This window comes from Salmo trutta, unplaced genomic scaffold (genome assembly GCF_901001165.1).
Source record: "Salmo trutta unplaced genomic scaffold, fSalTru1.1, whole genome shotgun sequence".
NCBI classification, from domain to species: Eukaryota; Metazoa; Chordata; class Actinopteri; order Salmoniformes; family Salmonidae; genus Salmo; species Salmo trutta.
This window is the reverse complement of record NW_021822962.1, coordinates 1,829,096-1,842,810: the sequence shown is the minus strand read 5'-3', so window position 1 is coordinate 1,842,810 and position 13,715 is coordinate 1,829,096. Positions and strand designations below refer to the sequence as shown.

The window sequence follows — 13,715 nt, the reverse complement described above, 5'->3', positions numbered from 1 at the left end:
ACAGGGCGCCAGTGGGGAATTTGACAATCTTGGTGTTCTCTGGCAAATACCAAACGTCCTGCACGGTGTTGGGCTGTAAGCACAACCCCCACCTGTGGACGTCGGGCCCTCATACCACCCTCATGGAGTCTGTTTCTGACCGTTTGAGCAGACACATGCACATTTGTGGCCTGCTGGAGGTCATTTTGCAGGGCTCTGGCAGTGCTCCTCCTTGCACAAAGGCGGCCTCCTCCACGTCTCCTGATGTACTGGCCTGTCTCCTGGTAGCGCCTCCATGCTCTGGACACTACGCTGACAGACACAGCAAACCTTCTTGCCACAGCTCGCATTGATGTGCCATCCTGGATGAGCTGCACTACCTGAGCCACTTGTGTGGGTTGTAGACTCCGTCTCGTGCTACCACTAGAGTGAAAGCACCGCCAGCATTCAAAAGTGACCAAAACATCAGCCAGGAAGCATAGGAACTGAGAAGTGATCTGTGGTCACCACCTGCAGAACCACTCCTTTATTGGGGGTGTCTTGCTAATTGCCTATAATTTCCACCTGTTGTCTATTCCATTTGCACAACAGCATGTGAAATGTATTGTCAATCAGTGTTGCTTCCTAAGTGGACAGTTTGATTTCACATAAGTGTGATTGACTTGGAGTTACATTGTTGTTTAAGTGTTCCCTTTATTTTTTTGAGCAGTGTATATATATTCATAGGCCCTGGTCATTTTATTTTTTATTTCACCTTTATTTAACCAGGTAGGCTAGTTGAGAACAAGTTCTTTATTTAACCAGGTAGGCTAGTTGAGAACAAGTTCTTTATTTAACCAGGTAGGCTAGTTGAGAACAAGTTCTTTATTTAACCAGGTAGGCTAGTTGAGAACAAGTCCTTTATTTAACCAGGTAGGCTAGTTGAGAACAAGTCCTTTATTTAACCAGGTAGGCTAGTTGAGAACAAGTCCTTTATTTAACCAGGTAGGCTAGTTGAGAACAAGTCCTTTATTTAACCAGGTAGGCTAGTTGAGAACAAGTCCTTTATTTAACCAGGTAGGCTAGTTGAGAACAAGTCCTTTATTTAACCAGGTAGGCTAGTTGAGAACAAGTCCTTTATTTAACCAGGTAGGCTAGTTGAGAACAAGTCCTTTATTTAACCAGGTAGGCTAGTTGAGAACAAGTCCTTTATTTAACCAGGTAGGCTAGTTGAGAACAAGTCCTTTATTTAACCAGGTAGGCTAGTTGAGAACAAGTTCTCATTTACAACTGCGACCTGGCCAAGATAAAGCAAAGCAGTTCGACACATATAACAACACAGAGTTACACATGGAGTAAAACAAACATACAGTAGAAAAATAAGTCTATATACAATGTGAGCAAATGAGGTGAGATAAGGGAAGTAAAGGCAATAAATAGGCCATGGTGGCGAAGTAAATACAATATAGCAAGTAAAACACTGATTAGATTTGTCGATTTGACAGTAGATGAGTGTGCAAAGTAGAAATACTGGGGTGCAAAGGAGCAAAATAAATAAATACAGTAGGGGAAGAGGTATTTGTTTGGGCTAAATTATAGATGGGCTATGTACAGGTGCAGTGATCTGTGAGCTGCTCTGACAGCTGGTGCTTAAAGCTAGTGAGGGAGATTAGTGTTTCCAGTTTCAGAGATTTTTGTAGTTCGTTCCAGTCATTGGCAGCAGAGAACTGGAAGGAGAGACGGCCAAAGGAGGAATTGGCTTTGGGGGTGACCAGTGAGATATACCTGCTGGGGCGCATGCTACGGATGGGTGCAGCTATGGTGACCAGTGAGCTGAGATAAGGCGGGACTTTACCTAGCAGGGTCTTGTAGATGACCTGGAGCCAGTGGGTTTGGCGACGAGTATGAAGCGAGGGCCAGCCAACAAGAGCGTACAGGTCGCAGTGGTGGGTAGTGTATGGGGCTTTGGTGACAAAACAAATGGTACTGTGATAGACTGCATCCAATTTATTGAGTAGGGTGTTGGAGGCTATTTTGTAAATGACATCGCCAAAGTCGAGGATCGGTAAGATTGTCAGTTTTACAAGGGTATGTTTGGCAGCATGAGTGAAGGATGCTTTGTTGTGAAATAGGAAACCAATTCTAGATTTAACTTTGGATTGGAGATGTTTGATGTGAGTCTGGAAGGAGAGTTTACAGTCTAACCAGACACCTAGGTATTTGTAGTTGTCCACACATTCTAAGTCAGAGCCGTCCAGAGTAGTGATGCTGGACGGGCGAGCAGGTGCAGGCAGCGATCGGTTGAATAGCATGCATTTAGTTTTACTTGTATTTAAGAGCAGTTGGAGGCCACGGAAGGAGAGCTGTATGGTGAGTATTTATAGTGCACTATATTTTATATATATAAATATATTCATATTCATAGGCCCTGGTTATTTATAGTGCACTATATTTATAGATAGATATTTATAGGCCCTGGTCATTTATAGTGCACTATATTAATAGATAGATATTTATAGGCCCTGGTCATTTATAGTGCACTATATTTATAGATAGATATTTATAGGCCCTGGTCATTTATAGTGCACTATATTTATAGATAGATATTTATAGGCCCTGGTCATTTGGGACACACATTTTATTTCAGTTAAAGGTATTCAGTTGCTTGTTTTATTTTTGTATCCCTCTGAATCAGTCAAGAATCAGTTTGTCACACGTGTATGTGACAAATAAAATGTGATTTGATAAGTTGTTATATTGTGTGGAGGGTGTATTGTATTGGGGATGTCTGTACTGTGTTATTATGTGCTGGGTGTATTGTATTGGGGATGTCTGTACTGTGTTATTATGTGGAGGGTGTATTGAGGATGTCTGTGTACTGTGTTATTATGTGGAGGGTGTATTGTATTGGGGATGTCTGTACTGTTATTATGTGGAGGGTGTATTGTATTGGGGATGTCTGTACTGTGTTATTATGTGGAGGGTGTATTGAGGATGTCTGTGTACTGTGTTATTATGTGGAGGGTGTATTGTATTGGGGATGTCTGTACTGTGTTATTATGTGGAGGGTGTATTGTATTGGGGATGTCTGTACTGTGTTATTATGTGGAGGGTGTATTGTATTGGGGATGTCTGTACTGTGTTATTATGTGGAGGGTGTATTGTATTGGGGATGTCTGTACTGTGTTATTATGTGGAGGGTATATTGGGGATGTCTGTGTACTGTGTTATTATGTGGCGGGTGTATTGGGGATGTCTGTGTACTGTGTTATTATGTGGCGGGTGTATTGTATTGGAGATGTCTGTACTGTGTTATTATGTGGAGGGTGTATTGTATTGGGGATGTCTGTACTGTGTTATTATGTGGAGGGTGTATTGTATTGGGGATGTCTAGAGGGTGTATTGTATTGGGGATGTCTGTACTGTGTTATTATGTGGAGGGTGTATTGTATTGGGGATGTCTGTGGAGGGTGTATTGTATTGGGGATGTCTGTGTACTGTGTTATTTTGTGGAGGGTGTATTGTATTGGGGATGTCTGTACTGTGTTATTATGTGGAGGGTGTATTGTATTGGGGATGTCTGTGGAGGGTGTATTGTATTGGGGATGTCTGTGTACTGTGTTATTTTGTGGAGGGTGTATTGTATTGGGGATGTCTGTACTGTGTTATTATGTGGAGGGTGTATTGTATTGGGGATGTCTGTACTGTGTTATTATGTGGAGGGTGTATTGTATTGGGGATGTCTGTACTGTGTTATTATGTGGAGGGTGTATTGTATTGGGGATGTCTGTTCTGTGTTATTATGTGGAGGGTGTATTGTATTGGGGATGTCTGTGGAGGGTGTATTGTATTGGGGATGTCTGTGTACTGTGTTATTTTGTGGAGGGTGTATTGTATTGGGGATGTCTGTACTGTGTTATTATGTGGAGGGTGTATTGTATTGGGGATGTCTGTACTGTGTTATTATGTGGAGGGTGTATTGTATTGGGGATGTCTGTACTGTGTTATTATGTGGAGGGTGTATTGTATTGGGGATGTCTGTACTGTGTTATTATGTGGAGGGTGTATTGTATTGGGGATGTCTGTACTGTGTTATTATGTGGAGGGTGTATTGTATTGGGGATGTCTGTACTGTGTTATTATGTGGAGGGTGTATTGTATTGGGAATGTCTGTGGAGGGTGTATTGTATTGGGGATGTCTGTGTACTGTGTTATTTTGTGGAGGGTGTATTGTATTGGGGATGTCTGTGGAGTGTCGTGTCTTTGGCTATGCCGGATTAAGTGATATGACATGCTAACTTATAAAATTATTTCTCTGTAATTGATATTACCTGATTAAGCTAATCATGTAAATGTAATTAACTAGAAAGTCGGGGCACCACAGAAGAACGTTTATAGAGCTGTTATCCTCTGAATAAACTCTTAAGATACTTAGTAATATTTTACATCGATAGCAGTCAATCTTAACCCGTATGTTGTTTCAGTCTCATCATGAAAGTTGTAATTCTTGGTTATCTGCACGAACCCAGTCTTTACTAAAATCATCCATACATCAATTGTCTTAAAATCATTTATTTACTACACTAAGTAATTAACAGAAAACATACAAACAGTAATTATCGTCACCAAGGATTGGCATAGTAATGTGCCCTACTGGCTAACAAGCATGGCTGGTCTGTTAGACAATGGGTCATAAAACGGTAAGCTGAGAAGTTACACAGAGTTCATTAATATTAACAATTGACAATTGAAGGCTCACTCATTCGGGAACAATTGCAATATCAATATATATTTACGCTCATGTGTCGTCGGGATTCTTGTTGGAGAGTTTTGTTCTGATGGAGAGTTTGTCAGCGTTCTCTCTCTCTCTCGGTTAGAATGGATCTGTCAGAGCGACATTCATGAATGTCGTCATAGAATGGATGTGGTTGGTCTTCGCGTTCGATGATATAATTTACTTAGCTGCAGACTAATAATTAATATCAAAGACTTGTTCTTATTCTGTCGGTCTCGATAGTAAAAGTTAACCACGTGGTATAGTTCACTTTCAGTAGAGTACTTGGCTGGTCAAACCTCTGGGCCAAACTCACGATGGAGTGTAGGCCTGGTCTGTATAAATGTAAATCAGGGGGTCTTTTATAGTACCCAGAGAACAGGCTTGTCAAATGACGCCTGGTCCTGTATGTGTCCCTGGGGGCGTGCCTATGACTGAGCTAGACTTGGTTACAGAAATATAATTCTATCACATTAACATCAGTACATAGCATCTCAATGTATTACAAATAGCTTTATCCTTAATAATACATTGTATACACCCATGTGGATTCAGTCTCATCGCTGAGGCTATCATGTAGACCGTTTTAGGGTAATATGGCTATATTGTCTCTTCTGAGTATCACAAAATTGTACCAAGCGGATCAGTTCGTAGCTGGAGTCTTCATCAATCTTCCATATCTTCTCCAGAACACACATGTCGCTAGGTTCTCCAATTCTATGAGTTGGAAGAATTTCCTTTGTCTCTCTATGAAACATGTTGTAGTAGATTCTCCTCTTGGAATTTTTACAACCCTGGGTTGGGGGGGAAGGTAGGTTGGGTGATGGTACAAAGGGGAGGGGGTCAACTGTCCTTCCTGTACCCAAAGAGGCCAACGTCATGACAGGAGGGTGTATTGTATTGGGGATGTCTGTACTGTGTTATTATGTGGAGGGTGTATTGTATTGGGGATGTCTGTACTGTGTTATTATGTGCTGGGTGTATTGTATTGAGGGTGTATTGTATTGTGGATGTCTGTACTGTGTTATTATGTGGAGGGTGTTAAGATTATTATTTGTCTCAGGAGAAGGGTTTCTCTACCATAATGTTGACTTGGTGGTTTTGTATGAACAGGATACCCAGAGCCCATCCTGTCTGAAGCAGTTCCTGGACCATCACGGTCTGTCTCTACTGTGGATCTTCATGGTGGAGCTCTCTGAAGCCAAGGGCAACAGTGTCAACAACATCAAACTGCAGTTTCAGGTGACAATTAAATCTGTTCCGGGTCAAAAATAAATAAATTTAACATCAGTTGCTCATCCCTCACACTTGTGATCATGACAAATATGATCACTGAATCTATATGAGAATGCACTTTAGAATAAACCAATTCAGATTGTTTTAATTCAAAGGTCCTAGGAATATCGAAACAAGGTATGTGTGTTGTAACCAACTGACTATTCCCTGTGTCTCCAGATCATGAAGACCCTGTCAGTGCTGCCTATCTCCACTAAGAACATGTTGGAGGAGAGTCATGTCCTGAGCCTCATCCAGCGCTGGGCCCAAACACACACACACTCCCTCCCCCAGCCCCCTGGGGCCGAACAGGACGGCTACTCCAGTGAGAACACGTCCCGCGCCCAGACCCCTCTCAACACTCCCGACGGCTCCTCTGCCTCCGTCGCCAAACTGGGCCCTGAGTTGGACAGCGACACTCCCAAACGGGCCGTTTACCGTCGCCTCAAGATCAGCGAGAACAGCCTGGACAGCGCCATGTCGGACGCCAGCAAGGCCTCGGACGGTAAGGAGGAGGAAGAGGAGGATGAAGAGGAGATGGAGGACGAGGAGGTCTCACGACCTGAGCCTCCAGTGGAGAGCAGCAAACAGTCCAAGACAGAGCTGGTGGTTGAGGCTCAGACTCCCACAACGGAGGAGCCGACAGAAGAGCCAGTCACAGAGCTGAAGGAGACACCAGAGGAGGTGGTGGAGACCATGGAGATCACAGAACTCGAAGCTGAGAGCCAAGACGTTAAAGATCAGGAGGAGGTGGATGAGAAGGGCGGTGACGAGGAGGTGAAAGAGGAGGGGAGTGAGGGACAGAAGGAGAGCGGAGAGGAGGAGCAGCAGCAGGCAAGTCAGTCAGTGGAGGAGAGGGAGGTTGTGGCAGGAGAGCAGGCCAACGTGGAGGTCCAGGAATCATCACACATTCAGCCAGTTCAGACGGAAGTTACTGAGACCCCTTCAGAGGAGCAGCCTGCTGAGGAGAAGGAAGAGGAGACCACCACAGCAGAGACTGGGACTGAAGATACAGAAAAGGCTCCAGGCAGCCAGGAACATCCAGGCCAAGTGGCCCCCGAGGGTCCCCCGGAGGTGGCCCCTGGCACTGAGGATGCTACCCAGGTAGTGGCCCCTGCCTCTGAGGCCCCTCCACCTCCCTCTCCGGTGGTCCCCGTGGAGCCTGCGGCGGTGGGGACGCCCTCGCAGGATGAGGAGGAGGGTGTGTCTGATGTAGAGAGCGAGAGGAGCCAGGAAGCCCTGCTCAGTGCTGTGGATATAGGAGACATGGCTGCTAGGCTGCTGGACAGCTGGAAGGACCTGAAGGCAAGGACACAAACAAACACTGATTTAACACACACTGATAAATAAATAAACACACACTGAGTTTCTTGTTATTTACATGTGTGGCGTGTGACTCATCCTTCAGGAGGTGTACAGGATCCCCAAGAAGAGCCAGGTGGAGAAGGAGATACATGGTAGGTCTCTGTCTCTGCCCCTCTCGTGCTCTTTCTCTCACTGGGTCTGTGTCCACACCTGTTACAGTCTAACATTTTATTTCCAACCGTGCTGACAGCCTACCATTGGTGAGGCTTTAACCGGTTTGATTATTCCATGTATACAGATCGTAGTCGAGACCGAGACGCTGCCCCGGCTCGCACCCCCTCCGGCAGCCGGGAACGGGAACGGGAGCGGGACAAGGAGAGGGACAGGGAACGAGATCGAGAAAGAGAGCGGGACAGGGAGCGGGACCGGGAGAGAGACAGAGAAAGGGACAGGGATTGGGAGAGAGACCGGGAGAGAGACAGAGACAGAGACTGGGACAGAGACTCTGAGAAGACACCCCGCAGCACAGAGAGACGGAGGAGACGTGCCTCCACCTCCCCACCACCCTCAGCATACGAGAGGAGCAGCAGGCGACATGAGGACCGGTAGGACTGGCTGGAACACCAACATGCTCATATAGACTGACTAGCTATGGATGATCACGTCCTTTGACTGTATGACTGAATGACTTTCTGAATCATTCTACAATACTTCAATGGTTTTAGAAACAAAACTCTTGATGACTTTAGGCTCCTTTTCAAATTGTACCCTTTTCCCAAAAGTAGTGTACTGAATAGGGTCCCATAGGGCTCTGGGTAAAATAGTGTACTGAATAGGGTCCCATAGGGCTCTGGGTAAAAGTAGTGTACTGAATACTGGATATTATAGGTGAATGCACCAATTTGTAAGTCGCTCTGCTAAATGACTTAAATGTAAATGTAAATGTAATGAATAGGGTCCCATAGGGCTCTGGTCAAAAGTAGTGTACTGAATAGGGTCCCATAGGGCTCTGGTCAAAAGTAGTGTACTGAATAGGGTCCCATAGGGCTCTGGTTAAAATTAGTGCACTATATTGTTGACTTGTAGAAATGTCTGTTGTGTTGATCTCTGTTGACAGTAGTCTTGACTGTGTTTCTAGGTTTGACCTGTTGATCTCTGTAGACAGTAGTATTGACTGTGTTTCTAGGTTTGACCTGTTGATCTCTGTTGACAGTAGTCTTGACTGTGTTTCTAGGTTTGACCTGTTGATCTCTGTAGACAGTAGTATTGACTGTGTGTTTCTAGGTTTGACCTGTTGATCTCTGTAGACAGTAGTATTGACTGTGTTTCTAGATTTGACCTGTTGATCTCTGTAGACCGTAGTCTTGACTGTGTTTCTAGGTTTGACCTGTTGATCTCTGTAGACAGTAGTATTGACTGTGTGTGTTTCTAGGTTTGACCTGTTGATCTCTGTAGACAGTAGTATTGACTGTGTGTGTTTCTAGGTTTGACCTGTTGATCTCTGTAGACAGTAGTATTGACTGTGTTTCTAGGTTTGACCTGTTGATCTCTGTAGACAGTAGTATTGACTGTGTGTTTCTAGGTTTGACCTGTTGATCTCTGTAGACAGTAGTATTGACTGTGTTTCTAGGTTTGACCTGTTGATCTCTGTAGACAGTAGTATTGACTGTGTGTTTCTAGGTTTGACCTGGCTAACAGCAGTAAGAAGACCCGTTCCATCACCAAGGAACGCACCAAGCTGTCCACAGAGGAGCGCAGGAAGCTGTTTGAACAGGAGGTGGCCCAGCGCGAGGTCCAGAAACAACAACAACAGTTACAACAACATCAACAACAACAGCGGCAGCAGCAGCTCCAGACTCTAGCCTACGATGCAGCCCTGACCTACACTACCAGCCCAGCTGGCTTCATCCACTACCCCCCCGGCTACCCCCTCCAGACCTACGTGGACCCCGTCAACCCCAACGCAGGCAAGGTGCTGCTGCCTACCCCTCCCGTGGAGCCCCTGGTCCCAGCCACCCTGGTCTTGGAGCAGACCCCTCCCCAGGCTCTGATCACCGAGCTGGGCATGACCTCTCCCTCCTCTACCTCCCAGCCCCCTCCAGTCTCCAACCTCTCCAGCATCTCCCAACACATCCACCAACCCACTACGCCTCTGGAGCTCCACCACGGCACCGCCCAGCAGTATGCCCAGCAGCCCAGCGTGGCAGGCCAGGACCCGGGTGTAGGCGTCCTGTCAGTGCCTGCTGTGTCTGCGCCTCCTCAGGTGGTTTACTTTTATATTCCTCATCATTTTAATGGATTTTTATTTCATTGTAAAGTGACTTTCGATGTTTTGAAAAGTGCTGGAAATAACATTATTATTCAGGGCTCCAGAGTGCTACCATTTGGGCTCGTTTTACAACCCTTTGACTTGGCTGTGAAAGTAAACATTTTTAATTGGCCGCATCAGTGCAAGTTGCAAATTCCATCTGGTCCCCTAACTCCAAACGTCCTATATTTGTTTGTAATTGTTGTAGGTGTCGGCGGGCCAGGGGAGTTACACCACACTGTGGGACCCTACCACCCAGCAGGCGGTGACAGTACAGACCCAGGTAGCACCACAGTACCAGGTTGTCCCAGCACCACCTCCCACCCAGACAGCCATCTACTACCAGGGTCAGCCATGTCAGACCATCTACAGTATCCCCACTGCCTATCCACAGGCTAACACGCCTGTCCTGCAGGTAGGCACACACACTGCCCAGTGTCCTGAACAGTCAACACATATCGCCCTTCGTTGATAGAGGCTTTCAAGCAACGCATGAAAAAAGACCTGTTTCATGACTAGATCAGAAGGTTTCTCTCTGAGTATCTGTGTGATCTCTGTGTGTCTGTCAACCCTGTTCTGGCCAGGCCTACGCTGATCCGGCTGCCAACTACCTCCACGGTCAGCCGGTGTACACAGGTCATCAGCAAGGAGTGGTGGTTCAGCAGGGGGGTACGGTCACTACCATCGTCACCTCACAGACTGTCCAGCAGGTAAGGCCTCCAGCCAGACCCAGACGCATTAATCCTTGTCCGTATTTGTCTGTTAAAACATCACACAAAGTCAATGACTTTCAGACTAGTTGCAGACTCACAAAGGTCGACATGTTGCTCATCCTCTCTGTTGTCCATCATCTGTCTGCGGATGTCTGGCCGTACCCTTCTCCAAGCTACCACAAGGGGGAGGCAGTGTACCAACGTGATAGTAGTCTTGTCCAGCAGTTTCATACTATGTTTTCTATCATGATGAAGGCCTCATAAACAGTTGTTTTCTAACCACTAGAGGAGACTTCCTGTCTTTTCACCTGCCTCTTTTCCTCTGTCCAGGAGATGCCCAACGCTCTCTTAGTCCCCAACAGTATGATAGACCTGCCCCCTCCCTCTCCTCCCAAACCCAAAACCATCGTCCTGCCCCCCAGCTGGAAGGTAGCACGGGACGGAGAAGGAAAGATCTACTATTATCACGTCATCACCAGGTAGGCTGCCGGTCTCTGCCGGTCTCTGCCGGTGACTGCCTGTCTCTGCCGGTCTCTGCTGGTCTCTCTCTGTCTGACTGCCTGTCTCTGCCGGTCTCTCTCTGTCTGACTGCCTGTCTCTGCCGGTCTCTCTCAGTCTGACTGCCTGTCTCTCTCAGTCTGACTGCCTGTCTCTGCCGGTCTCTCTCTGTCTGACTGCCTGTCTCTGCCGGTCTTTCTCTGTCTGACTGCCTGTCTCTGCTGGTCTCTCTCTGTCTGACTGCCGGTCTCTCTCTGTCTGACTGCCTGTCTCTGCCGGTCTCTCTGTCTGACTGCCTGTCTCTCTCAGTCTGACTGCCTGTCTCTGCCGGTCTTTCTCTGTCTGACTGCCTGTCTCTGCCGGTCTCTCTCTGTCTGCCTGCCTGTGTCTGTCTGTCTCGTACTGTCTGCTTTTGTGACTGTGTGTATCTGTCAGCTTGTCGGTCTGACTGCACATGTCTGACTAACTCTGTGTGTCTGGCTGCGTTTGTCTGCCTGGAATTGTGTCTTACTGTGTATCTAACCCCACCCTCCTACAGGCAGACTCAGTGGGATCCTCCCAGCAGCTGGGACGGGGCCAGTGAAGACTCTCACAGCTTAGACCACGAGGCTGAGATGGACCTGGGGACGCCCACCTATGACGAGAACCCCTCCAAGGTGACCTTTAACCCTGAAAACACACAGGCCAAGGCCTTTCAAATGCATCCTTCCTTCCTTGATATAATCACTATCTAGGTTTCCATCCAATTGGTGACAGATTCCATCCAATTGGTGACGAGTATTCTAAAATCTGCATAAAAACCATAGTGTATTTTCCCTCCAGAGATGTTTCCATCAAATTGACTTGTTGCAGATGAAAGGCTGTGTGTGATGACATAGTGCACATGAACTACTTTTTGCGGTTTAAATTCAAGTTAAATGGGTTTCCGTCGCATTTTCAACTCTACTCAGGGTTTTCTCTGGATATTTATTGGAAAGGAGCATCAAGCTCATCACCTTGTTCTTTCACCACCCTGTGAAGTTCATCATTTATTTCATCTGTAGCCTATTAAACTGCAGGCCTTCCTGACCAGTCGTAGTGGGAGGACCACACATGTCATCGCGTGACTCAAGTTTACTTCCATATGATGGTTATTTTATCAATATTTGAGCATAAAAGCGTTTCTGATGACATTTCTCACATAATTCATTTTACAGACACAGAAAGATCTCACCTTGTCTAGAGTATTTTGTTTTGTCGACACATTTACCGTGTTCTGTTTCCATCAGGCCTGTCATGACAAAAAAAATATCCGACAAGTACTTTACTCGTATAAGAAGGTTGGATGGAAACTGGACACTGATCTGTATGTTAGTTGATAGATGAAAACATGGCTTCCTTCCGTCTCATTACTTTCACCAATCTGACTGGTAGATCAGTGATTTTCTTCAAGGACGGAAAGGTTATTAAGGTATTTGAATATGGCCCAAATCTCATGACTCATGGTTGAATCAGATTCACACAGGACTCTAGTCAAATGTAGTGCACTGTCCAGGGACTAGGGTGTCATTTGTCCACGGGACTATGGTCATACATGGTCAGTAGAGTTCCATACAATCTTTATGTTGGAGCCCCTAGTGGTGTGAGTCTAAGAGTACAAACCCTGCTATAATATCCATTATATTGCCTTGTGGTTTTTGGACGCAAGAGTTTTTCTAAAAGAGGATGGTGTGAAAACAGATCTACTCGAACTCATCTGTGCAAAAGCAAAATATTTGAGCTTGGTTTGCTTCCCAGAATGTTTGTGCTTGGTTTGCTTCCCAGAATGTTTGTGCTTGCGTGTGGAACATGATGATGATGGTGTTCCTCCCATTGGTTAATTGAAGCTGTTGCTAAAGGATTATTTTCAGCTGTGGTTCCTCTCCTGGGAGAGAGAATCACCCCCCTGAAGGGCCTCTAGTCTAGTGTCAGACAGGGGCTACATCCTCAAATGGCACCCTATTCCCTACATAGTGCACCACTACCTTATGCGTCCTGGTCTAAAGTAGTGCACTACATAGGGGCGAGGGTTCCATTTGCGATGCAAACAGACACTATAACGCTAGCTGTAGATACAGTGGATCACATCTTAAGAGCTTCATCAACATCTGAAGGTAAGGGTGAGCTAGGTTTAGGAGCTGTTAAATCAACACACATCTTCATCAACATCTGAAGGTAAGGGTGAGCTAGGTTTAGGAGCTGTTAAATCAACACACATCTTCATCAACATCTGAAGGTAAGGGTGAGCTAGGTTTAGGAGCTGTTAAATCAACCCACATCATCAACATCTGAAGGTAAGGGTGAGCTAGGTTTAGGAGCTGTTAAATCAACACACATCTTCATCAACATCTGAAGGTAAGGGTGAGCTAGGTTTAGGAGCTGTTAAATCAACCCACATCATCAACATCTGAAGGTAAGGGTGAGCTAGGTTTAGGAGCTGTTAAATCAACCCACATCTTCATCAACATCTGAAGGTAAGGGTGAGCTAGGTTTAGGAGCTGTTAAATCAACCCACATCTTCATCAACATCTGAAGGTAAGGGTGAGCTAGGTTTAGGAGCTGTTAGATCAACACACATCTTCATCAACATCTGAAGTTAAGGGTGAGCTAGGTTTAGGAGCTACAAGATCCATATCATTCCTGCTCCGCTCTGCATGCATTATTTGGTGTTTTACGTTGTACACAAAGGATATTTTTTTCCGAATTCTGCATGTGGAGTCTCAATTTGGTATTCGTCCCATTTTGTGAATTCTTGGCTGGTGAGCGGACCTCAGACCTCACAACCATAATGAGCAATGGTTTGATTCAAGTATTTTTTTTAGCCAGATCCTAATTTGTAGGTCAAATTTGATATTCCTTTTGATGG

At 45.8% G+C, this 13,715-nt stretch overlaps 2 protein-coding genes across 8 annotated transcripts in view; both read left to right on the top strand.

Moving 5' to 3' along the window:
• Window positions 1–13,715, top strand: part of LOC115187661 (histone-lysine N-methyltransferase SETD2-like) — a 49,681-nt gene that overhangs the window by 22,872 nt on the left and 13,094 nt on the right. The window contains exons 12-20 of the mRNA XM_029746631.1: window positions 5,846–5,974; window positions 6,188–7,312; window positions 7,416–7,464; window positions 7,611–7,917; window positions 8,993–9,575; window positions 9,829–10,035; window positions 10,205–10,330; window positions 10,664–10,812; window positions 11,370–11,487. Coding sequence (XP_029602491.1) covers window positions 5,846–5,974; window positions 6,188–7,312; window positions 7,416–7,464; window positions 7,611–7,917; window positions 8,993–9,575; window positions 9,829–10,035; window positions 10,205–10,330; window positions 10,664–10,812; window positions 11,370–11,487 — 2,793 coding nt within the window. The remainder of the gene's footprint in view (window positions 1–5,845; window positions 5,975–6,187; window positions 7,313–7,415; window positions 7,465–7,610; window positions 7,918–8,992; window positions 9,576–9,828; window positions 10,036–10,204; window positions 10,331–10,663; window positions 10,813–11,369; window positions 11,488–13,715) is intronic.
• On the top strand, window positions 2,415–5,814 carry LOC115187670 (uncharacterized). Of its 7 annotated transcripts, none has more exons than XM_029746654.1 (3): window positions 2,415–2,855; window positions 2,942–4,183; window positions 5,623–5,814. In XM_029746654.1, the coding sequence occupies exons 1-3, from the start codon at window positions 2,762–2,764 to the stop codon at window positions 5,775–5,777; spliced, it is 1,491 nt and encodes a 496-aa protein (XP_029602514.1). In that variant the 5' UTR covers window positions 2,415–2,761; the 3' UTR covers window positions 5,778–5,814. The 7 variants fall into 7 exon arrangements, with proteins under 7 accessions (XP_029602514.1, XP_029602520.1, XP_029602516.1 ...); XM_029746660.1 differs by having other exon boundaries at window positions 2,415–2,941; window positions 2,983–3,888; XM_029746656.1 differs by having other exon boundaries at window positions 2,415–2,941; window positions 2,983–4,108.